Raw genomic sequence first — 26,632 nt, 5'->3', positions numbered from 1 at the left:
GCTTTAGAAGCAGTTGCACATTGTGTCCAGATGAATCCAAGATCTTGCATCCAAGCGATGTGGAGCTTGGGTGTGGGAAGGAGGGCCACCAAGAGGAATTCTTCCGCGAGAGGTGTGGATGGAACGGACATTTTAAAGAATTTTTCAGTCCCAGGGAGATGCTAGCGATACCCTTCAAGTTAGGAGGACCAGTGCCTCGATATAGACTGGAGTAACCATGATTTACTCCTACTTTCAGTTTAGTTATAATGTTTTACTCCTACTTTTAGGCTTGTAATTTTTTTTATTTCCTATCGTCGATGCATTGGGGTACAAGCTTTGTGTTTTCTCTAGAAGAAATGGACCTCCACGAGTGAATCTGTGAGAAAGTAAATTTGTGGCAGTTTTGGCACAGAGAAGTAAGCCTTTCGATTCACCTCTAGGTTGTTCAATGCAAACAACGCATTACGTAAAATTAGTGACCAGACAAGCTTTGCGCACGTAGAACTTCTTTTTCTTTGTTATTACTGAGACTGTTTCAGTGTCTGCGTTGCCACGAAATAACACTTTGCATAAAAAAAATATACATCTATTGCAATCACTCGAGTGGTGACAAAACACATATGCTCGTTTTTCACCTCCTGTGTAAAGATGTGCTCTCTGGAACGTGCCTTGCCCCAGCTCAATCTCTCCTCCAAACCCATTTTGGCATTCTCCTCTTGTCTTACAAAACTTCGGTGACCATGTTAGTGAATCTGCCATCTTCAACAAAGTTCAGCACTCAGCAATGCCTTTGACACGTCAACTTATGTGAGGATAATTAAGAAACATAAAACAACCCATATTCACCATATCTTCTCAGCAGATGCATCCATTCATGGCCAGACAAAGCTCCTATAGTTCTCTAATAGGAAGCTAGTATACTCGAATGGCCTCCGGCAGTTGTCCTATGCAGTGGTTGCACTATCTTGGCTCTTGCATTTCCAGCGGTCCCAGAGGATGTTAGTACCAATGGCAACTTGATCACTTCAAATTGGAGGGACTATTCAGACAAATTCCCATACTGTAAAACCCTTTTTATGATATATCGGAGGTTTTTGTGTGAAAAGGCCGTGGTCTAAATCATGTGGTCGGTTTGGATAGTGGCATTGCAAATGAGCTATGCTCTATGATTTCGCTTTATTTACACGGGTGACTGACCTACACCTTCCAATCTATGGATTTGCCCGCTCGATAGAACTTTTCTCTTATGCTTGTTTATCCCAATCCGCCTTCGAGAAGGGAAAATATCAAGACTAGGATGTTACTTGGAGTTGATTTTTAGCAAGTACAACTATCAAACCAGAGACCACAACAAGGCTCGGCAAAACATAAAGTATCATGGTACGTCATTGTCCGTGAAATTGAACTTGAATTCTAGAGCAACAAGAAGCTGAGGTATTTTCACTAGTCGTCCTCGTTCCGTAATTGAGTTCTTACACATTTCTTGTATATCCTCTCATCTTCGATAGTATTCACACATATCCTCTCAAATTTATGCATCCGTAGCAATTTATAAAATAGAAAATTAACATAAATAAATTGAAGCATCCATATCATACAAATATTATCCATTTCATTTTTGTGTTTGAAGTTTGTGCCGGCCCATTTTACTGTTCATTTCCCATCGTTTTTTCCTTCCTTTTTTATTTTTCTATTTTTTCCTTTTCATTTTTATTTTACATTTCTTTTCCATTTTTATTGTTCCATTTCCTTTTTATTTCTTTTCTTTCTTTCCTCCTTATTTTTATTTTTTGCAAACATCTTTTCAGTTTGTGGATTTGTTTTTGAAATCATGAACATTTTTTAAATTCATGAACAAATTTTACAAAATTGTGATCCGTGGTTAAATCTTGAACATTTTTTGAATCGGCAATTATTTTTTGAAAATTGGAAACAATTTATGAAATTCACAAAACATTTTTTTTGCTTTGATGAACAGTTTTTGAAGTGCAAGATTTTTTTTAAATCAGTGAACATGTTTTGAATCGATGAACTTTTTTGTAATTCATGAACATTTTCTATTTTTGTTAACGGTTTTAAAAATTCTTGAAAATTGTTTCTCGATTGGTGACGGTTTTTTAGAATACGGAACATTTTTGCAAATTCATGAACATTTTTTTATTTCACGAGAAGTAAATCCAAAAATCATGACATTTTTCTGAATATGTGAACATATTTTCAAAATCACTAACATTTTTTCAATGCACGAAGAATTTTAGATTTCTTTAACAACTTTTCTAAATTTACTGATATTTTCGGAATTTTTTGAAATCCTGAATTATTTTACGAAGAAAAAACTGAAACAAAAAAAAGAAAAAAAAATACAGTGGGCGTCCCGGCCCAAAATGGCAAAAGGAGGTCCCTCGCCAACCTGCACCACCCTACTCGAGTAAGGAGGAAGCTAGTTACTAAAAAAAAAGGGAGGGAGCAAGCCTAAAAAAAGAAGGGAAAAAAACTTGAATGAAGGAGCACCCACCAGCGCTGGCCGCTTGTTTGCTTCCCCAGTTCAAGAGAAGCCTCCAAACACACGGAGTAGATAGATTACTTGATCCTATAGAGAGATTGGCCTGACCGTGCGGTGCCTCACACGATCGACCGACATACACAAGCTAGCCCTAGCCTTACAAAAGTTGGGAGATTGATTGACGATCGAGGACGACGAACGGCGATGGGGTCCTGGCTGCACGCTTTCATGCTCACTACTTTTCTATATTTTTTGTGTTCAACAAAAAAGCCGCTCTGTCGTTTTAAAAGCAGTTGTGCGTTTTGCCTGGATAAATTTCAGATTTTCCACCCAAGCTGCACCGAGTTTACATGTGGAAAGAAGAGGCACAAAAAAAAATCCTTCAGGGAGAGAGAGATGCTTGGCAGGGCTTTCATGCGTACACACCCTGAACAAGACAAAACACTTAGCTAGGATGGAATTTTTTTAACTCTTTACTTGGCTTCCCGAGCTACATTTGGATATAGCTATGTACCGTCTCTTTTTTTTTGCAACTAGTAACATGATCACTCAACATGGAATATTACAGTCTACTCCCTCCGTCCGGAATTACTTGTCATCGAAATGGATGAAAATAGATGTATCTAAAACTAAAATACATCTAGATACATCCATATCTATAACAAGTATTTCCGAATGGAGGGAATACTAGTTTACAAGCTCCTTTGAAATACCTGGCCTCAAACCCAGCCGGGCGACCAGCGAGTAATCTATTCTAGCAAAATTGGTCATGAAAGCACTCACAGACGTATCAATAGGATGCATGGACGATCCATTCATTGATTGTTTTATCAGTTTGTTCACTTTCTCGTTCACGAGGGGGTTGGGAAAAATTGTACAGATAGTTGTATGACTATGAAATTGTTTGTTTCTTGCACTTCATGTACATGTTCCAAGACTGTTCTTGGGCTCTGGAATGTAAGTACTATTGTTATTCTTTTATTATTATACTTTGTAAATGAATTAAGAAACATATGGATCACGGTTATTTTGGCATCAAACCAAATAAAATGGGGAAATTTAGACACATCTTGACCCAACCCATCAACATAGTCTGTCCAGTAGAAGGCACAGGCCTTACATATCCGCATGCTGGGTTGGCTGATGTAGCTTGAGATGCTGCATATATTTCATTCGATAGAACATGGTCTGCTATCGATCGAGATTTTTCTGAGCAACTTGTCAAGGAAAGGGCAGGAGCTCTGTCATTTCATATACGGAGAAGTGGATCTCCCACGTAATTAAGGAAAACTACCCAAAACCGAATTACACAATGGAAAAGACACAAAAAGGAAACTAGAGTTTGGGGGTGGGTTGAAAATTCCGACCACTCCGGGTTTCTCCTAGATCCCATCGTAGATTGAGGGTTGATCGTCTAAGACTGTAAGGTTCTGAATGCGATCTAACATCTCGTTCATAAGCGTGATATCGGCCTCTCTCATCTCTTCACAGTAGGCGGGGCTTAGAAGTTTTCCCGAGGTGTTGTCTGATGTGTCCTCGGGGGCTTCGATGGTCAGATCCGACACCCGATTCGTCGGGGTAGTGTTGGCATCCGAGCTCAAGGCTAGATCCGAGGTGTTGACGGTTCCAAGTTCCTGCTCCGAGATTGAATCTGGTGCTAGGACGATGGCGTCGACGAGATCTTAGGACTGGTCTGACACCCAACCCGAAAAGGCAAGTTCGCCAGGGGAGTCTGCGCGTACTCCAGATTCCCAAACCTGATGGACTGGCTTGGGGCGAAATTCTCGACTTGGTCGAGGTGGCTAGCTGAGTTGGCGTGAAGCACGACGCTGCCGAAGGCAAAAAGCTGTCCGGGAAGAAAGTCTTCCCACAACCAATGATGTCGTCGACCCGAAGATGAACCATCAAGCTTTTGTGACCGCACAGTGGAACATGTATGGGCCACCAATGTCAAAGCTAAATTTGGCAGATCTCGGGTAGGGGGTCCTGAGCTGGTGGTGTCGGCTAGATGGTAACAGGAAGAAGATGGACATGGTGTTTGCACAGGTTCGAGCCCTCCCAAAGAGCTAATACCCTACTCCTACTCTTGTTTATATTTTGTGGATGGGGTACAAAGTATAGGTGATGTACCTGGAGATCATATGAATGGATCTAAAGCCCTTTCCTCTACGGACTACACCCCTCGGCTTATATAGGGGCCTAGGGGTACCTAGGGTTACATGGCCGGTTCCATCTTGAGATAAACATGCCGAATATTTGAATATGCCTTGAAGTGTGTGCTAAGACTTCGGAAGATCCTATGTTGAGTACAACGAGATCCATGGCAAACGTGACACATTCTTTAGTTGTCGGTGGGTCCTTGGTCCGGCCCATGATTGGTAGGCAACATGGTGAGTACGCCCTAATCCAGGACACTGTCACCATGTTCACAAAGAAACCTAGAATGGGAGTTTGGGGAAAAAACTAATATCGGCACATGTCGCAATGGATTCACTCAAAATACATATTATTTCACGAATATTTCAAAGAAGTATGTAGAGATGAAAGAAATGGCTTCCGAGCTATAGTCGTCTATAGGTTCCGCAAGTTCCAGTTAAGTAATACCAGACTTCTCTCCGCCATAGTTTCCCCAAGTTATTAACTCATGGATCTAGATTTGGAGGTCAATTTTTCTCGCCAAAAGACACAAAAAATCGTGTCACGATGCATTGAAGGAAAGATAAGATTGACAAGCCTAAAGGTAGACATTTGCCAATTAGCGTATGGTGCCCCTTTTGTCAAAACACATAGAGTACTTTATTTCTATACAGTGATCCAGGAAATTAAACAAAAAATGCCATGTGAAACAACTAGCAATTAACTCAATCAATATCATATGAATAGTGCTAGCAATATTTTTTTTATTCATCACATATGACAAGGTAGACATATGAGTACATACAAAGGTGAGTGCGAGCACGCCCTTTTATATTGGTCTCAACTCTCCTTTACTCATGTGGTACATGGGCCTTTGAGACTTTTTAAAGTTGTTGTGTTATATGTGTTTAAGTCCATAAATTCCAACAAATGATAATTGTGCGAAAAGCATAAATCATTGTAGACTGTGTCTATATCGAGGTAGGCGTCCTCCTTGCAAGAAGGGTATGCTCAGCATATCGCTCTTGCTGAAGAATTCATTCGTATGTCCGTTGATTCCACGCCTCTCACGAAAAAATTCCATTTCATGCACCTCCTTTCCGCAGCCAATTTCTGCATTGCTTGGATGCAAAATCTTGGATTCGTCTAGACAGAATGCACAGCTGCTTCTGAAGTGACATAGCGGCTTTTCTTCTGTAGAGAGAGAAAGAGAGAATTAGGTAAGACCCAAAGCGTTTCAACATTAGGCTGTCGGGATATGCATATACACATACCTAAGATGGTGCATATATGGACTATCAGGTCGTCGGAACATTGGTCATAGCGCAGTTCAGCAAAGAAGTTCTGCTCCTCGTCGTGGTTGTCCCTCCGGCGAGCCGAGAAGTTGAGGTGGTACCAAAGATCTTTCCTAAAACCAACGCAGTCGGCTTTCATCTTCGTGATGGGCAGATGAGGACACTGGAACTGGGTACCCTGCATGCACAATATCGATCGATCTCAAAACGGATAACGAAACTAGTAGGCGCTTCCTTGATGCCCATGCACTCATGCAAGAGGAAATTAAGAATTTCAGGTTAAGAGAATACTACTAGTTGCTTTTTTTTGCATCGAATTTAGGACTTTATTCAAAATAACAAAAGTCGGTTACAGTCTGCCCGTAGGCTAGCACGTAGGAAATCTGGGCTAACATCTAGCCAACTATCCGTCCCATCAAGCGTACAGGCACGCTGAGCACAGAGATGGGCCGGCACATTCAAGTTCCTACTGACATGTCGAGCCGAAAAGGAAATGAAGTGTGGTACAATGTCCAATAATCCTCTAAAGATAGGCGATGCAATCGATCTGAAATTGCCTCGCGAGTTCCAGAGATCAACCAAGTGAAGACAGTCAATCTCCGTACTAATAGTTGCTTTTGAATTAGCAGTTGGTGCGCACGTACGTACCTGGTGGTTGGAATTGTAATGTTGGATGGCGTGGTCGGCAAGCTTACAAATGAAGCAGGCGTCGAGCTCTCTGTCAACCAACACAAGTAAGCAAAGCAAACTTTTAGACATTAAGAATAAATGAAGCTCTTCCAAACATGCACATTTTTTCTTTGTCATCAATCAAACATGAAAATATATACTATATTCAGTGCATGGAGTGATGATGGCTGATGAGCAAGGAAGGAGTAGTACGTACTCTTGTGTGCGCGGGTTGGGGAGTGCATGTGCTTCGTCCATGAGTCGTTGAAGCCGAGCTACAACATCCTTTGGAACGGCGATTGTGCGCGTGTAATCCACGTATTCGGCGCCGGTGACGGAAGAGAACCAGGATCCCATCCCAATGGATCGATCGATCCTCTCCTTCCTAGCTATAACGATCGTCGATCGTGTACGTATATTCTCTTCTGTCTGCCTACTTTTGTCTATCGGTCGTCGTGTCACGCAGCTGCAACCCAATCGGCCGAATTTATACACACAAATTGTGGGAAACTAAAATATGTTTGTTGCATGGATCCGAGTCAAAAAACGAGGAGGGAGCTGGCCTACACGGACTATAAATCCTACACAACGCCCAATTGGAGACACGTGCGTACGTTTTTTTTTTTGGAGGGGAAGACTCGTACTGGGCCAGCCCACCCGACACGCTAGCGCGATTCAGCTGCGACAAAGTTTAACATCGGAGTAGGAGGATACCTAGCGATTTTTTTTTTGAGTACAGGATACCTAGCGATTCGATCCGGCCTATATAGATCATCAATTTTTTATTTTTTATTTTGCCCATGAAAACTTATACCTTTTTTTTTTGCGTTCCAATTGAGAGCTTTTATTCAACGAAAGAACTCCTAGCATCATCAGCCAAGAGGCTGGTGAGTAGGAAAGATGGTCTAGACCCAGTCCAACTTTCGGTGACCATCAATGTGCATGCATGTTTTGCACAAAGGTGGGCCGGAACATTGGCTGATCTACTTACATGTTGAATAACAAAAGAAGAAAAAGAGGTAGCTAGCTCTCCAATTTCTAAAAATAAAGGAGCCACAACAGAAAGGCTATTGTGACGAGTATTCCAGAGATTAACAATCTCCAGGCAGTCTGTTTCCATGATCACATGGGAGAAGCCACGTAGATTAGCAAAGATAACTCCATCGCGCAGCGCCATTGTCTCCCCAATGAACGGATCCGTGATCCCCGGATGGGGTTTACTCCATGCACCCAACAAAGCATTGTTGGAACGAGCAACACCACCCACTCCTATCTTGTTGGAGTCAACATTCACAGCCGCATCTGTATTGATCTTGACTATCCCCACCTCAGGAGGAATCCACCCAAAGCCCGGGAGCACCGATGCATGTTTATCTGGCATATCAAGCAGAGCCAGGTCCTCCCGAATTCTCTTAACCGAAGTATAAGGGTCAAGCTGATCATCTGCATGAGTAACTCTATTCCTCGAGTGCCATATTGCCCACATAACTGATATCATTTGAGCCCTTTCCACATCGGAAAACCTCCCCTCACATAAAATGTCACGGGACCATGTATCCGGGTGCAATCACGGCCTCCGTAGATCGAAGAGAGCAAATGCTTGTTCCCAGAACAACTTGGCATGGGAGCAATGCACTAGGGCGTGCATTAAGTCCTCATCCATTGCATTACAGACATTACATCTGCTGATTACCTTTATGTGTCGATGCCTCAAGGTACATTCATCTGGTAGTATTCCATGCACCACCCTCCACCAGAAAACACGAACCTTTGGCAACACCTTGAGTTTCCAAAGTGACTTCCACATCTGTTCTTCGGTCTGTGAGGATCCGGTAACCGTCCCTTCCTCTAGAGCTGCAAGCTCCTTCTGAGTCACAAGAGCACGGTACGCCGACTTTACAGAATAGATGCCACTTCTCTCATGGGCCCAAGCAAGGAAATCATCACCACCACCTGACCGTAGTGGGATATTCAGTATAGCATCGGCGTCGGGGGCGATGAAGACATCTCTGATCACGTCCCGACGCCACGTCCAGTTCTCGAAGTCAATGAGCTGATCCACCGTCTCAATAGTAGTCCCGCCCGGAACCACCATGGGCGACAAAGATGCGAGGCCTGGGATCCATCTGTCGTGCCAAACAGAAATTGTAGTCCCGTCTCCCACCCTCTTAATCAACCCAGATTGGAGCGCGGCCCTGCCTGCTACTATCGCTCGCCAAATGGCCGAGGAAGTCTTCGGCACCGTGGCCTCCATAAACTCACCGTCTGGAAAGTAACGGCCCTTCATTACCCGAGCACAAAGCGAGTCTGGATTATTGATAAACCTCCACCCATGCTTGCCGAGCAACGCCAAGTTGAAGAGCTTCAAGTCCCTAAAACCCATGCCCCCACGAGCTTTCGGGGAAGCGAGCTTATCCCACGACAACCAATGCATAGATCGACGATCCAGGGATCCGCTCCACCAAAATTTAGCCATACTGGCCGTCAAATTTTTGCACACCTTCTTTGTCAAAAGGAAACAACTCATACTGAACATTGGGATTGCTTGGATGACCGATTTGATAAGTGATTCTCTTCCGGCGCAAGCTAGAAGTCTCTCGGCCCACCCGTTCATTTTGCTCCGTGATCTAATACTCAATCGTGCAACTGCACGATTCGGTCGTGGAGAGCGCACGCGCTACCGACAAAGTCGTCCACCTCTCACTCCTTATCCACTCATCCCACCACCCACACCCCGCCCCAGCACCTGGCTCGACCACTGCCCCCTTCCTCCTCCCTCCTCCAGGCCATCCGCCGCTCCGCCGCGCTCTCCTCCCAGCTACGGGGCTCTCGCCTGGTCCTCCTCCCTTTGACACGCGCTGCGCCAAGCAAACCCCTGGCCGCCTCTTCCTCTTACCTTCTCTCGACGATGAGCGCCGCGCCAGGCACGCGCCCGACCACCCCCAGCCCCTCCCCCAGCCTCCTCCCGGGGATGCACGCCGCGCCCGGCGGGGCCTCCAGCCTACTCCCCCGGTCCCCTGCTACGCTGGCAGCCAGCGCGTTTTGCGTCCCTCCGTCGGGACGGGCGCCTGATTTTGGTGCTCAAGGAGAAAAAGGAGACCATGGAAGGATGGCACCACCGGCGGACGTGGTCCTTCAAGGTGAGCGTCCAGGATGGAACACAATGGAAGGAGCGATATCGGATACCGTAACACCGAGAGAGCCCCAAGAATATCTCGCCATCGCCGGAGGAGAAAATCCCAATCTTGAGCTATCAAGTTCCTTTTCATACTTTTATGTGAACCCGTAAGCCGCCTTAATAGTCACCTTGTTATGGATGACGTTTAACAAAGTACGAAGGAACACGATGCTCTCATGATCTAAGGAATTATGCAAATGTTTAACTTCCCCTATGTTATAAACCATTAACTTGTGACGAATTTATCCCATAGCATAACAACAGTTGGGTTGGTTCAACACAATTGTTCTTCTAACATTGCGTCCTCAAAGTTGCTGACATAGTTATGCCCATGATTAGGAAAATAGAATCATCATGCAACACTTGAGCTAGTCTTAGAGGCTAGACTAGGAATCTATTTTACCGTTTATTATTCCACATGTGCATATCAATTGCGAACATGGAAATAAATAATAACATTTATTATTGCCTCTATGACATATTTCCTACTGATGATGAGTTGATAGATGCATGGGAGAAGCAAATTTAAATCAACGAGAAGCACCTCCAAGTCAACTAGATGCAATCCCAAATCAATAAGATGCAAGACTAGAGAAGGAAATTTAAGAAGCTTCGCATGTGCACTCCTAGTAGCTGTAATGATTTGGTTCATACTCCCTAGATAATTCCTAGTTGTTCTTTTTGCGAGAGCCATGGCACTCATGGTATTCTTATTTTAGGCGACGATGAGTAGACTATCTATCATGTACTTTTTATATGTTCTATGTCGATGCTTAACCTAGTTCCATGTTGATGTAGTGTTAATGTAGTAGGCAATGTAATGTTTAATTATGCTATGTATGATCACTACAAGGATCCGGGTCTATTGCAACAAAATCGTTTGTTGCAATACATGCTGTTTCGTGGCGATAAGTACCTATTCTGACGAAACGACATTCGTTGGCAGCCGTTGCGACTGGACACATGGTAATAGGTTATTACCACGGAAAAGCAATTGTGGCAATAAAGTGTGCTATTGCAACAACCATGCGGGCAGTTGCCACATGTTTTCCCATGGCAACACTCACTTGATGCCACAATTTGATTTGTGGAGATAGCTTTAATGCAACATGTAACGAATTGTGGAGACTGATATATCGTAGCGATAGACATTTGTGGCAACAACCTATGCCAACGACGACCATTTTGTGACGCAATACTCTTCCATGGCAATAGTCAATTGTGGCAACAAACTATGGCAACAATCCTTGTTTTCATGGCATTAGGCATGTTGCCACGACCCACTATACTTGTGGCAATAAACTATGGCAACAATCCTTGTTTTCGTGGCATTAGACATGTTGCCACGCCCCACTGCGTTTGTGGCATTAACTTATGGCAACAAATATTCGAATTGTCGTAACAAAAAATTGCAACGTACTTGTTTTTATGGTGATAAATAGGTATCACAACAGGTAAAAACTTTGTAGCGAGAAATTATTGCGACAATTTATACTTTCCGTGGCGATACTCTATTTCAACAAACTTACTTTGGTGGCGCCAAACTGTTATCGCATCGTGAAATTTTTTGTGATGCCAAGCTATTACAACAATATAAAGTGCTCTGTTGCAGCATCCTAGTGCAACAAAACAGATAGGCGTAGCGAATGAGATATCGGTAGCAAACTAATTTTCCCTTGCTTGTTGTTTTATCGGTAGCTACTTTCATGTTCTTCCACATCTGCAATAATAAGATGGTTCAGGCAAATAATAAGATAGAAAACCCACACAAATTTCAAAACTGAATCTGATGAACATGAATGCCGTTCATATACTTCAGTTCAGTTCAATCTGTTCCCTGCTCATGTGCTTATATAATCGCAAAGCTGCTGTCTCGGGCTCCTTGGCTTAAGATGGTGTCTTCGTAGTGATGTTGCTCCAAAACATTTTAGGCTGCTTCACACTGAACCTCAAACCAAAGGGAAATTAAACAAAAAACACACTGAATGGAACTTAAGCAGAAACACACAGGAGCTTTAATTGAGTGAATCATTCAAATTAAACCATCTATAAAAATTCATATATGGCTGCAACCATTCAATTGAAACTCCTAAAGTAAAATTGCATGACAAGTATCATACACTGAATCAAGTAAAGAATCAAGCAAGTATCTTGAATCTGATATGTAGCGTGAGGTATGTAGAACAACACATTCATGGAGATCAGTAGCATAAAGGTATGCTATGTTCTTCAGCATAAGTCAAACAATCTGGTTGTTAGTTTTGAGCCGTGATCTCTTCACTGTCTCTGAATTTCTGTTTTTGCATTATGTAGCCAACTACTAAACTAAACTTATTTAAACTCATGTCACGTATACTACCATGTGACAGTAGTACTATTTCTTCTTCCATCAACCAAATTTTGCTTTAGAATGTATAGATAAATTTTGCTTTACCATGTGACAGTAATATTGGTATGTATGTATCCCTGTTGTCTTGTCTTGTAATGCAGCTAGTGATGCTGTTGGCTGTAATTTAGCTACTAAAGCAGCTGTTATGTTTTTTTAACAGGACTGGCTTTACGGAGATAAGGCAAAAATGACACGAGATAAGAGCTGGATGGACAGGGAAAGAAATTCTGTTGAGTGGCAAACCGGCATGAAGGATTTCTTGAATTTTGCCTTCGATGGTGCTCACCCAGACTCAACAGTCCCATGCCCATGTAGGAGATGTCTCAATGTTGTTCCAAAAACGAAAAAGGAAGTTCATACTGACTTGTTGTTCAATGGGATGGATCCAACCTACACTCACTGGATATACCATGGTGAACAATCCGATGAGGGAAGCATGTCTGAAGATTCTGATAATGAAGACGCTTTAGATGATGGTGCTGGGGTATGTGACATGCTCAATACTCTCATAAGGGGCACAAACATGGAAAGCAATGCAGACATTGGTGAAGGTGCGGGAGACATTCATGTGGATGCTTCCAGCGGTGAGGAAAGGAACCAGGAGCCAAATACAACAGCCAAGGTCTTCTTCGAACTATTGAAAGAGGCAAAAAAAGAGTTGTACCCAGGTTGCAAGGATTTCACGAAGCTATCTTTCATTGTGAAGCTTTACCAAATCAAGTGTGTGTCTGGGATGACCAATAGAACATGTGACTTAGTTCTGCAGATGTTCACACAGGTGTTGCCAAAGGGTCACTGCATCCCTACTAATCTTGGAAAAGTAAGGAAGGTGATCCGAGATCTTGGGATGGACTACAAGAAGATACACGCGTGCGTTAATGATTGCGTGCTATTCCGTAATGAACATGCTGATGCAGAAGAGTGTCCTGTCTGTCATGCATCTCGATGGAAATCTACTCCTACCAGTGACGAAGACAATGCATCAGGCCATAAATCAAAGAAGCCAGTGCCACAGAAAGTTCTAACGTATTTCCCACTCATTCCAAGACTGCAAAGGCTGTACATGACAGAATATATGTCATCACATATGAAATGGCATAAGGAGGGTCGGGTGGATGATGGCGTAATGAGGCATCCTGCAGATTCGAAGGCCCGGAAGCATTTTGATAAGAAATATTATAAGAAATTCTCAAAAGATGCTCGCAGTGTTCGGCTTGGCCTTGCTTCGGATGGATTCAACCCCTTTGGGCTCATGAGTAAATCACACAGTACATGGCCTGTCATTCTTATTCCATATAACTTGCCACCGTGGATGTGTATGAAACCACAAAATTGGATTATGTCAATGATTATTCCAGGACCAAAGTCAGTAGGAAATAACATAGATGTGTACTTGCAGCCCTTGATTGATGAACTGAATGTTCTATGGGAGGATGGTGCTGACACATATGATGCTGCAACTAAAAAAATTCCAGATGTATGCATGCTTGCTGTGGTCCATCAGTGACTACCCAGCTTATGCAATGCTGAGTGGTTGGAGCACAAAAGGCAAGCTAGCATGCCTGTATTGCCACAAACATACAAATTTTTATGGCTTAAGTATGGTCGAAAGCATTGCTACATGGGACACCGACGTTTTCTGCCCAGGACCCACAAATGGCGTCGAAACAAGTGTTTGTTCAACAACAAGACAGATAATAGAGAAGCTCCTGTGGCACTTACAGGTGAACAAGTTGTGCGGGAACTTGATAGCATTCAGCATGCACCATTTGGACGGTCAAATAAGAGAAAGCGAACGGAAACTAACTGTTGGCATAATTGGCGGAAGAAAAGTGTATTTTTCCAGCTCCCATATTGGAAGCACTTGCTTGTCAGGCACAGTTTGGACGTTATGCACATCGAGAAGAACATTTGTGACAGCATTCTGGGGACTTTGCTTGAGATGCCTAAGAAATCAAAGGATGGTGTGAAGGCTCGTCTTGATATGGAGGACCTGAAAATTAGGAAGGACCAGCATCCAAAGCCCGGTAAGCATAAGTACGACATAAAGAAAGGTTGCTATACTTTAAAAAAGGAAGAAAAGATAATGCTCCTCAAGTTTCTGCAGAGCATTAAGATGCCAGATGGCTATGCATCACACATTAAGCGATGTGTAGTCCTCGATCAGTGCAAGATTAGTGGACTCAAAACTCATGACTGTCATGTTATATTTCAGAAACTTCTTCCTATTGCATTGCGCAAGCTTTTGCCCGAGAATGTTGTTAACCCATTGCTTCAGTTGAGTAAATTATTTTCTGATTTATGCTCCAAGGAGTTAAGGGATGAAGATTTGGAGAGGTTGAGCAAAACAATTCCAGAAACTCTATGTCATCTCGAGACGATCTTTCCACCAGCATTCTTTGATATAATGATGCATCTCCCAATTCATCTTGCTGAAGAGGCCCGATTGGGAGGGCCTGTCTTGTACAGATGGATGTATCCAATTGAGCGATACTTGCGTACGCTCAAATGATATGTGCGTAACAAGGCTCAACCAGAAGGTTCTATTGCAGAGGGGTACATACTTGAAGAGTGCATGACTTTTTGCAGTCGATTCGTTGATGGAATGCCTACCAAGTTAAGTCAGTCCAAACATCATGAAGACGGAGGTACAGATCAACCATCAACAGGAATTAGCATCATGAGTACAGTTGATTACTCCAAGAAAGGTTTTGTTTGTGAATCATTGTCTTTGGCTGAGATTAATCAAATGAGGCATTTCATAATAACAAACTGTGAGGAAACTGCGCCGTGGATTGAGTAAGGATACTTATGCATTTATTTCATCACATCATGATATGCATTAACACTTTCCTATTCAACTAACAATCATTTCTCTTTGAAGTGAACATCTTGAGGAGCTGACAAGTAAAAATTCTCCTAATCCTAAAAGGCAGCACAAGGAAGAGTTTGTTGGCTGGTTTGAGAGACGGGTAAGTTTATTTTGCATTTTGACTAATGTTCCTCGTAATAACGTACCAACCTACACTCACACATATTCTATTCCATGAAACAGATCACAAAACTCCACAATGATGGGAAGGTCAGCAATCTTATTTATGCGCTAGCTAAAGGACCTGATCACCTAGCCCGTGTATACAACCGTACAGTTCTGAATGGATATTTCTTTCGGAATTCCTATATCGAGCAGGACTTGAGTACCCAAAATAGTGGCGTCATAGTCAAGGGTGATGCAACCACAGGAAATATTGATTTTTATGGGGTGATCAAGAAAAATCATATTTCTTGATTTTCCTCCTGATAAGGAGGTTGTTCTATTCCAGTGTGACTGGTTTGATGTGCCTCCTGCCAAAAGAACTGAGAGTAAGGGGTATAAGAAGAACAAATATGGAATTATTGACCTTGACACTACTCTACACCCATTCCAGGGAGACCCTTACATTCTAGGCCTCCAAGCTCAACAGGTTTTCTATGTGAGAGATGTGAAGAACCCTGATTGGGCAGCTGTTATTAAAATGAATACACGCAATTTGTTTGCTCCTTCTGTTTTAAATGTTGTAGGCCTTGATGAAGCTGTTGAAGCCGATGAAGGTGGTGAGGCAGACGTACTGGATGTCGTCAATGCAGAAATTATAGTGCCAAAGATTACAGTACCTGAAGAGATCACTAGTTGGTGCAGAAATGATGACGAAGGATCCAACGTTGATGTTTCAGTCATAGAAAATATAAAACCTATTGAGTTTGAAGATGTCCCGTTCGAATCTGATGATGATGCGGATGATGATGAGGCTTACGTAAATGATGGGCATGTTGCTCCTTTGGGACAAGAAGAATCAGATGACAAGGGTTCTTTGTATAGTTTTTAATCTCTTGGTAAGGTGCTTTTCACATGTTTAAGCCATGAATATAAGTCCCTGAACTTTTTTGATGGTTACCTACGAGTAGTATCTCTCCTGAAGTTTAATCTAATGTGAAACAAGTTCAAATAAGGTACCCCCTGCATAGTGTCATCTATTGTGGCAAATGAGAACAAAAGCTAGTGCCCCGCACTAACAGTTTGGTGATGAAGAGAAGAGAAGAATAGTTGCTGTTCTTTTAGTGATGTTGCTATTTTGACAATGATGCTATGTACGCACTATTGCTATGAACTTGTGGTGTTTAGTGTTGTCACTATTTCATTACTTTGCCATCAACTTATGGTCTTTTGTGTGAACAATCTATACAAGTATGGCTGCTGAAGCTTGTGTTCTTTCATGTTGAAACTTGTGTTATATATCTCGCTGAGATGGTTTGTTATATCCTACTAAAATCTTGTGGCATATGTCCTTATATATATATATATATATATATATATATATATATATATATATATATATATATATATATATATATATATATATATATATAGTGTTGTTGATCTGCTGATGAATTCTTGCTTGAAATTAGGCTGGGATACAACTGTTATGCTGCTCAATTGGTGGCTGAAGAGCTGTTTAAATGGAGCCTGGGAGTGTTTGAAAATAGCTAGTATGCAGCTTTGCTCAATTTCTCTGTTTAACACATAATTTTATATGGAATCTCCTTTTTTATTAACAACACACATAAATACATATAATCACATCAAGCAAGATAAAAAAAATTAGGAAGAGAATGTGTGCTGCTCAGTGCTCATGACTCACCTTTGTGAGAAGGGCATTGAGCTTGCCGTCTTTTCGGTGCCGAGGACGACCTTGCTACCGGTGGAGGTCAGTAGAGCAAGTGAAGGGTGTCCGCGAGTGTGCAACGCTCTGCACATGCGTAAGCGAGCGTTCCTCCAAGTTGTGGTACCACCGATGTCCACTTTGCAAGATATGTGACCAAAAGGCAACTTAGGTGCAAGTTGAGGTACCTAATATGTTAATACCTCTACAAACTAGTACGCCCCTTTAATCATATCCTAAGAAATAGTATGATAAATCAAGGGAAAAACCAGGAGCACTGTAGAGAATATCGTTGCAATATCCTGCTCATTTTTGGCAACACTAGAGGATTGTGGCATTATGTTGTACGTATTACCATGCATGCTCAATTTGTCGTAATATGTAATAGTTATTGCAACGATACGAAGATGAGGCAAAATCACCCTATTACAACCAATACATGCTTTGTTGCAATACGAAGCCATGTTTTTTGCAACAGTATCTATGACTAGCGCCACAAGTCAGAATTGTTGCAATATATGTCTAAATATAACCACAAAGATGTACTTTGTTGCAATACCTAGCCTTTATTGCAACAAGATGACACATTCACGCAACGGGACGAAACTGTTGCAATAGCACTATCATATTGCAACGTCGATGCACCTTGTGGCAATACATGGCTTCTATTGCAACAAAACGAGCACTTAGCGCGATGAAACTAAATTGTGGCAATATGTAGATCATGTTACCACAAACTGGAATTTTGTGGTAATATAGCATTTTATTGCAACAAAATATAGTTGTAGCAATATTTGTTGTTGCAATAGACCGGAATCCTTGTAGTGGATGTTAATGTGTTACGTAAATCTCGGAGCTTTGAATCTTCCTAGATCTGGAGATGATTCTTCCCTTTCTGTTCTTCCCGTATCACCGTGGCGGTGGGAGAAAAGCTGCAGAAGGGGAGAAGCCCCATCTTCATCGAGCTGAACAAGTGATTTGTTCCCGGAGTAAATCCTCGGTGGTGTTTGAGTAGGAGAAATGGCGCCTACTGGATTCCGGTGATTGGTTGGTGGTTCCTATCGCTCTGTCACCGATTCTTCTGGTTGAATGGCAACCAATACCATATTCCTCCCTGCTGACGAGCCAAAAGGGAGGCAGTGCGAACACGGCAAGTTGGCTGCTCCTCCTCACTCTGGCTGGCCGCTGGAGAAGGAGTGGTGGCGACCTCGTTGCCCCAAGCGGCCATGTCCCTGACGGTAGCGAGTATCCCCTGCTGGAACTTCAATTAGGGACCAAATTGCAATCTCACTTTTTGATTTTGAGAATTCCATTTCTTCCTCCCGCACCCCAATTCTTTGCCAGCAGTTCCTGGGGTCCTTCTTGCAAAGTCTTTGGACTTAGATGTAATTTCTACTTTTGTTGGGTCCATGTAAAAGTTGTGTTGTATCTCGTTATATCTAATAAAATATGGGTCCTTCAGGGCCCTTCTATGTTAAAAAAAAGAAATTATCAAATGAACTACTTAAGAGCATCTCCAACAGCCGTCCAACGTACGGCGCGCTAAAAAACAGTATACAACGCTGGGTCAGCCAGCTTTTGTGCGCGGCGGTGCGCTAGCACCAGTGGCCGCCGCAAAATATAGCGCGCCCGAGCCGCTCCAGCAGGCGCGCCATATTTTTTTTCTTGACGCCTACTATTTGGGAGTACACATTTGGTTCCGATAGTACAAATATGAGATAGTTCGTCACATAGCCTGCTTCTAGGATACAAAATAGTGCATAGATAGTTCATAGTCTTCTCCTTCGATAGATAGAAAAACGAAAAACTACTACTACTCGTCCCCTCCGACTCGGACTCTGCCCCGGTGATGTCCTCCTTCGACGTCTGAGCGTAAGCGTCAAGCAACCGCTCGTCGCTGGAGTCCTCGGATGACGCATCTCCTAGTGCGATATTGTATTTAGTGACCGCCTTCCGCGTTCGCTTGTCCTCGCGATAGGCGGCTCGCTCCTCCCTCCTTTCCTTCCTCTCCGCCCTCCTCTCGGCGAAGAACTGTTCCTCGTTGATGATGTCTTGCGGGAAGCGTTGGCGCCACAGCGCCATGGCTTCCTCGTCCATCTCGGCCATGCTGAGACGGTGCTCCCGCTCCCTCCTCCAGTTCTCGCGACGATCCTCGTCGGTGATAAGCCGCAGGGGAGGTGCCAACTCCTGTGCCCGCTCCCGCGTCGCCACGTCCGTGGTGTTCATGTCCCAATGGGACCGCCGGAGGCGCCACGCCACAGCGTCGTACGTGCGGGCGCCATCCTGAGCGGTGTCGAAGGTTCCGAGGCCGAGGCGCACGCCGCCCGACCGAATCTCGGCGGAGCAGGTGCCGGCCGGACGCACGCGGACGCCGCGGTAGCCCGAAGCTCCCCGGCGGCGAGGCGGCATGGTGGCGCGATGGTGGCGTGTCGGCGGTGATGAGAGAAAGCGGTAGAGGGAGCGACGAGAGAACGGCAGAGGGCGCTGCAATTTTATAGGCGCGCCGGACGCGGTGCACCAAATCTAGCGCGAGAGCTGCCGCATTTTCCCCCGCGCGCGCTAGTTTCCCGTCTCCACTGGAGCGCGCGAAAACGTCCCGCACGCGCTAAAATGCCTGTTTACGCGCGCGCGTGTTTTGGCGCGGCTGTTGAAGATGCTCTAAAATGTGTGTTTCAAATGAGGTTATGTAAAAAATGTCCATATGCTGAGCGTAGTAGACCATCACCAGATAAGCATGTGAATGCCTCGGAGAAATCAGATTGTATAATGATCGGAGCATCTGAGTATTGAATGGCCAGCACTATGCCCTGCATGAGTGCATCTCTGCGTCGAGCGCGTTATTACAACCGAACAAAAATATGTAAAGGGAAACTCTTCTCATCATACGGCTGATGGAAGGAAATCGCCAGACCAATCGTTTGTCGTTGATTCTGTTTTATCCCACGGCCGTGATGTTGTAGCAAATCCCATTGTAACTTTCCATAACTCTTCCCTAATTTCTCGGGCCGGTCCTCCCCCATGAATTAATCAGCTGCTTCCACCTCCCATAATCACGCAACCTCTTCCTCCAAGCCCGTTGCTCCCGTCTATTCCGCACTTCCGATCCAGACCACACGTACGCCGTTCTCCATCGAATCGTCGACAACGACAAGCCCACATCCCTGCCGTTCTCTGCAGTACACTTCTTCCGCCCTAATCCCAGGTAAAGATCTTTCCTAGATTATGCTCATCCATCCCACCCTGTTGCGCCGTCGCCGATCTAGCGCTCTGTGTTGGCCTTCAACAACCGCACACCAGGACGAGGGGAGGCTCACCAGCGGCACGGCGAAGGTTGCTGCTGCAGGTACCTGGATGTCTTCTTTCATCGCAACGACGACAAGACCCTCTGTACTCTGTAAGAAATCTTCCCTCACCGCTCATCTCCTCTGCTACCTTATGGTTCCTTTATGTTCAGATCTTGTAGTTCAAATTCTATGCTCCCATCTAATAGGGGTCAGTTGAGATCATACTGATGATGGTAATTCTGAATTTTAGATCATGCTTCTCCTGTTTAAATAGTTGCCTCCATGAACTCCCCCATTGTTTTTGTATTTATTCAACGAATTTTGCTACCTATATGTTGCATGGTTATTTGCTCGGATTACAAGCAGCACATGGTAGGTAGCAAGGTAGCCTAACTCCTGTCGGCTTGTACTGAGGTGGCCTCTCTGCTTTCTCTCCTTATTTCTTGCATGCATATCCATGTTAGTGAAATTATGTTTCAACCATTGCTATTGTGTCCTATTATATTTTAATGTATATACATTCTGCTTCAACCAACACTTGTTTGTGCTTCAATCAATATTAGTGTACGCCTCAACCACGACCGGTGTTACTTCTTTGACTAAAGTTGTTGTACATACATTCCGGTGAACCATTTTTTGTATATGTTTCCATGGTAGTAAACTCTTGCTTCAACCATTGCCCATGTATGTTTCTTTTATTATATAGACATTTTCGTCAAACCAATTCCATTGTGTGCTTCAACCATGGCTAGTGTGGCTTCTTTTACTGATATTGTTTTTAACAAAATAGTGGGGAAGGCCCCTACATTTTTTACTGTTATTGGTATACATAAATTTTGCTTCTTTCAACAAAATATTTGTTTCGACAAATACTAGTGTGTGCTTAATTGTTTGACACTGATGTTTCTATTGTACAGACATTTTGTTGAGCTCGGTTTAGTCATGCTTCTTCATTTCCAGCACACTGGCCACTACGATGCAGCCAATAGGCACTGTTGTTCATTGGTGGTTGCCTTGTTGATGACAAAAAACTCACGGCACAGGTGGAGCTCATGTATGATCGGCTAGTTCAACGGATAGTGATGCTGGCTATGCAGAAGTGAATTTTTTTTAGGAATGAAAGTGTATATTGCTCTTATCGATTAAATTTGTGCATGTGTATATTCTTGTTATGCTTCTGTATAATTTATTTTGCGACAAGTGCTTCCATCAAACGCAAATATTGTTTCCGCTACACCAAAATATATTCCAAAGCATCAAATTGCTACCATAGTATAAAAATAATGCTTCTATCGATGCAAAAAATATTTCTATCAATACGGTGATAAATATGAAGTAGATATGTTCTCATCACACCATAAAATGATGCTTCGATTGGTAAATAATAATGCTTCCATGCCACCTAATTAAGCTTGTTGGGCTGCACAAAATGCATCTTGAATAATAATTATTTTCTGCTATTTGTTTGTTGGAAACAAATCAAAACTTAACAGATTTTTTTTATAATAAAGATTTCTGACGTGATTTATGGGAAGCAAATTTTGGCTAACGGCCCTGGAATCCACCATATGATGAGTATTTTGAGAGGAGAAAGAAGAAGACGAGAATCTACCATATATATGTTGATGCGCACGTGCAATGTAGGAAGCAGTGATATTTTTTTTACCGCTAGGAAGCATTGAATTGGGAAGCAATGAGAGTTGGCATGTGACGTGTTTAGAGGAAGGAGTTACAGGAGCAATTAATTAAGCATCCAAACGAAGAAACTGTGCGTGGGCCATACTAGTATATTGGATGGCTACAATGCTTCTCATCCTATGGTGCTCGACTAGTATGTAAACTGCAAAGATTACACTCCCATCATGTCTCCTAAGAATCATAACTGTCGTTGCCGTACCACCGACAGCCAAGAAGGAGCCGTCCACGGACAACGCCACTCGGTCCGGCGGTGGAGGTGGCCACGACAGGGCCGGTACAGAGCACTTGGCCTCAGGTATAACATGGGTAACATCCATAGGCATCTTCCCTTTTATAATTTCATCAGTAGTGTACCTTCTCACTTGGTTGGTCGATTTTATACAACTGTCAAGAAATTCAGTTGACGCTTGAGGAGGACGTACGTACTTCCTTGCCATGCACCAAGTCTGAAAGGAGTTGCCAAATTTGCCAAATAAACATGACGACCATATCCTGAACATCGATCATCAAAACACACCAGGACATTTATGGATTGTTGTAAAATGTTGCAATAATTAAGCTAGGGCTGTGTGCATGGGTCGAGGTAGAGAAGATGAGTTTCAGTCCTTTCTCAAAGAAAAGAGTACGTAAAAAATATGTGTGTGTATTCTTGCGGACGAGTTCTCTCTGGCGATTCTTTAGGTCTCTCTCTCTTCCACAACATACATATTGGCCACACAAAAAGACGAAAACATGTAGGTAATTTTCCAACACGGGGAAAATCAATTTATGAGACGGAGAAGAGAATGGCCACAGAAGCAGGCACCGGAGGCGTGGAATCTCCACCGGGTTCCATCTCTCCACGTATGGAACCTGCAACTTGGATACCCTGTCGTGGACCTCGTGGTACAGTGGCCCACCGTATGAGGCACCTCCACCACAAAATCGTCGATCGGGAATCATTTTGCCCGGATGAAATGAGACGACCGCTGCCGACTTCCCTCCTCCACAGGATGGAGCGGCCGCGAGAGATCCACAAGCTTCACGCGGTCGCAGACACCTGCCCCGGCGGTTAAACCGCGCGAAAAAAAGCATCGGTCGGAAGCAAAGGCTAAAGAAACACCAATGTCTTTTCTTTGAGAGCCAACCAGCCTCAGCGCGCGCGCGCGTGCGTGTGCAGCTTGGCTGCGAGGCTAGAGCAGCAGCGATGGCGGCGTCCGTGGCCTTCTCCCCCGCATCCGCATGCAGGCCGCGGCTCCCCTGCAACCCCCTCTCCGCCTCCACCGCCGCGCCGTCTCTCGTCCGCCTGGCGGGAGCGGGATCCTCCAGGCGCCTCCGCCCCGCCTCTGCCACGGCGGAGCCGGCCGACGTGCTGCCGGGATCCGGGGCCGGCGAGCTAGACCTGGACGGGGTGGTGCCGGCGGGGCTGCTCGAGGAGCTGCCGGAGGGCCTCGACTTCCAGGGCACCCCTGGCGGCGACAAGATGCTCGACCTCGGCATCAACGCGGCCATCGTGCTCGGCGCCATCACCTTCGCGCTCACCAAGGTCCTCACCGTCGACCAGGACTACTGGCATGTAAGGACCTCCTCGATTGATATATACCAGCCAAAATTGCCTCTTCTCTTCTTCTAATAACTAGCCATAATCTCGATTTTGGGGTTTTTTTTTTTTAGAAAAGGAGAAAGACCCCCGGCCTCTGCATCTGGGTGATTTTGGGGGTTCGTGATGATGATTAACATTTGTTCTCTTGCTTGGATTTGGTGCAGGGGTGGACTATCTTCGAGATCCTGCGGTACATGCCACAGCACAACTGGTCGGCGTACGAGGAGGCCCTCAGGGCCAATCCGCTTCTTGTTAAGATGATGATCAGTGGCATCGTCTATTCCCTCGGCGACTGGATAGCCCAGGTGCAATTATGTTTGTTTTACATCCCCTCCCCTTTCTGCTGCTGCAATAGCTAATTATGTTTTTGTTGTTTGTATTGCCCCTGCTGCTTATTACAGTGCTGCGAAGGGAAGCCCATCTTCGAGTTTGACCGTGCTCGCATGTTCCGGTCTGGCCTCATAGGCTTCACCCTTCAGGGATCTCTTTCCCACTACTACTACAATTTCTGCGAGGTACGTACTACCTCTGTCTAAGTGAATAAGTCATTCGCGTAGTTCTAGGTCATCGATTTGAGGAATTAAATATGTGTTATATGTCATAAAAAGTATATCACTAGATTTCTACAAAGATGTAGTTTCTAAATATATGTTTTTTGTCACAAAGAATACATATTTAGATAGTTAAATTGTCAACTTAGAACTACGCGAATGACTTATTCACCGAGACGGAGGTAGTACCAATTGTGGTCATACTACATACATACTTAGCCGACCCGTACAAGTTTTATCTGATGTTGATGAGGTAACTGACATGACTTTCTTGCATCAGTCGGTGTTTCCGTACAAGGATTGGTGGGCTGTACCTGTCAAGGCTGCATTTGATCAGACGGCTTGGACTGCGCTGTGGAACACCATCTACTTCGTCTCCTTGGGATTCCTTCGGTGGGAATCTCCGTCCACCATATTCAGCGAGCTCAAGTCCACCTTCTTCCCCATGCTTACTGTAAGCATCAGTCATCTTTTAAATTGTGAATTATGCCTATGTACGTGGTTGTGCCAAACTAAGTATCTTTGGACACTGGGACTGTATGTTAGGTTCATGGTATACTACCGGTCGGTTATTCAGTTAGAAAATGTAGAGCGTAGAGCGAATTAATACAGCGGTGAGATGCATTTTGCCTCTTCATTCTTCATTTATTCACACGTAGTATTGTCTTCAGGCCTTTTAGGTACACTAGAAACTACAGGTGTGTGTTAACGGGTGTAAATTAACTAAATAAGGTGCACATACATCTGATCTGATACACCATTATGAAAGAATTTGGGGATGTGGATGACTGAAAATGGAAACAAACAGAAATTCGATTGATAAGATTAGTTGTGCTGCAATATAAGAGTATCGTATATTACCTTTTGCCCATTTTATTTATCTTGCTACTCATTGTTACAAAGCTGAAAGTGTTGATCTATCTAAATTGTAATTGCAGGCTGGATGGAAGCTGTGGCCATTTGCACACATAATTACATATGGTGTGGTTCCTATCGAACATAGACTTCTCTGGGTCGACTGTGTCGAGTTAATCTGGGTCACCATCTTGTCAACGTAAGCCTGATCGTGCTTCCATATTTGATTTCACAGAATTACTCATGCTACCAAACTTCATTATGCATGCAAGATTACTAAACTGTGTCTTCTTCTTTGGTAGTTACTCGAACGAGAAATCTGAAGCAAGGACCTTAGACGATTCCTCCACAACAGATACGCGGGTATATTGCATCGGAACTACTAAATATATGTAGAAATAAGTTCAGCCTTGTCATCTCTGTCATCGTACTGACAGCTGGAATTATCTCTTCTTTTCAGGACAACTCCAGATAGCACATACTTCATGTTTTGTTGTTTTATACTTCTTCCGTCCGAAAAAAATTGTCCCAAGCTTGTTCCTCAAATAGATGTATCTAGCACCAAATTAGTGCTAGATACATCCATTTGAGAAACAAACTTTTTCAGACGGAGGGAGTAGATTGGAACAACAGAAACTGCTCCGGCTTGCTTTGAGATTGTATAAATTGTATGTACAGTTAGTTACCAGTGCTGCGTGTGTAAAAAACCTTGCATCTATTGCAAACAAATTGTGCTGGCCAAACAAAACCGAAAATAAATGGTCTCAAGGGAGATCAACTCCTGATGAAAATTTGAGTTGTGCAGCAACCATGATTTTGAGTCTCTTTTGGTGGTACCAAGGAATGCTTAATGAAACTATGCAAGCATGCAAAAAAAAAGGCAAGGACCAAACATGAGAAGTCTTAGACATCGGCAGATCTGTCTTTCCTAAATTGCATTTGATGGACATATATGTCTGAACAAAGGAAGCGCGATGGGAGTATTGTAGAACTGCAGAACACAACTCTTAACCAACATTTCCAAGCATACAACCATCTCTGCACAAGTAGAGAAGTAGGGATTTTTGTGTGGAAAAGGAGGTTAAAAGCCCAAGCCTCTACAATGCATACAACCATCTTTATTAATTATTCAACAAAGGTCTCATAAGAACATGCATCAAGCCACATGAAGCCACCACTCACACCTACAAAACTCGATAATGTGAAGTGCTCTCACTCCCCATATCTAAAACCGGTGTCGTTGCCGATTCATCCACATAACGTATCGGAACCTACAACCGATGCAGCAAACCTAAAGCATACACCACATGCACACATTTTAGAGGCCGACATCATCCTCGAACCGGTGAGCCATCTTCAGAAAAGAGATCCGCATCATCGTTGCCAGTCCGTCCATCCGTCGATGCCACCACGGCGCCCAACGGCACCACCTCCCGGCGTGCAAACTGTTGAGCACGTCGCGGTCACCGCCGGTACATTGCAGCACCATGCCGCCAAGTACCACCAACTGACACAGCTTGAAGTCTCTAGAAAATTTGTCGTGCGTAGCACCTGCCGAATATGCATGACACAACGTAGCACCTCTCAGTCAGGCATTACTTGACATCTTCACCAGAGCGCTGTGCAAGACGAAGTTGCTCCACCTCCTGCCTCTGTCCTCCAGCGCTACACCAAAATGATACTCCCAAGAGAGAAACGACACCGCAGTGCCCACATTGTCCGATCTGCAATACCAGATCCTAGGGTTTTTCCCGAAGTAGCACGAGTGGGTCAACCAAGGTTTTGGATTCCGAATGGACCATTTTTCTCG

The 26,632-nt window shown here is 43.9% G+C and overlaps 2 protein-coding genes across 4 annotated transcripts in view; both read left to right on the top strand.

The window, feature by feature from the left end:
* The window catches only part of LOC119358446, a 1,072-nt gene extending 795 nt beyond the window's left edge, over nt 1–277 (top strand). Inside the window, exon 4 of the mRNA XM_037624985.1 lies at nt 270–277. Within this exon, the coding sequence (XP_037480882.1) occupies nt 270–277 (8 nt within the window). The remainder of the gene's footprint in view (nt 1–269) is intronic.
* A 22,633-nt stretch (nt 278–22,910) lies between these two features.
* Nucleotides 22,911–25,633, top strand: LOC119357220 (protein SYM1-like). Of its 3 annotated transcripts, none has more exons than XM_037624217.1 (8): nt 22,911–23,389; nt 23,581–23,721; nt 23,818–23,931; nt 24,248–24,421; nt 24,906–25,021; nt 25,125–25,185; nt 25,283–25,323; nt 25,440–25,633. In XM_037624217.1, the coding sequence occupies exons 1-7, from the start codon at nt 23,021–23,023 to the stop codon at nt 25,295–25,297; spliced, it is 990 nt and encodes a 329-aa protein (XP_037480114.1). In that variant the 5' UTR covers nt 22,911–23,020; the 3' UTR covers nt 25,298–25,323; nt 25,440–25,633. The 3 variants fall into 3 exon arrangements, with proteins under 3 accessions (XP_037480114.1, XP_037480113.1, XP_037480111.1); XM_037624216.1 differs by having other exon boundaries at nt 25,283–25,326; XM_037624214.1 differs by having other exon boundaries at nt 25,283–25,633.
* The last annotated feature ends 999 nt before the right edge of the window (nt 25,634–26,632 follow it).

This window comes from Triticum dicoccoides, chromosome 2A (genome assembly GCF_002162155.2).
Source record: "Triticum dicoccoides isolate Atlit2015 ecotype Zavitan chromosome 2A, WEW_v2.0, whole genome shotgun sequence".
Classification (NCBI taxonomy): Eukaryota; Viridiplantae; Streptophyta; class Magnoliopsida; order Poales; family Poaceae; genus Triticum; species Triticum dicoccoides.
The sequence above is the reverse complement of the archived record's forward strand: the minus strand, read 5'-3'. Positions and strand labels throughout refer to the sequence as shown.

Excerpts from the sequence above, each read along its gene's own strand:
- LOC119357220 (XM_037624217.1), top strand. The coding sequence starts at position 23,021 with ATGGCGGCGTCCGTGGCCTTCTCCCCCGCATCCGCATGCAGGCCGCGG. Across the intron at positions 23,390-23,580 it reads TCGACCAGGACTACTGGCAT|GGGTGGACTATCTTCGAGAT; the intron begins GTAAGGACCTCC and ends GATTTGGTGCAG. Across the intron at positions 23,932-24,247 it reads ACTACTACAATTTCTGCGAG|TCGGTGTTTCCGTACAAGGA; the intron begins GTACGTACTACC and ends TTCTTGCATCAG.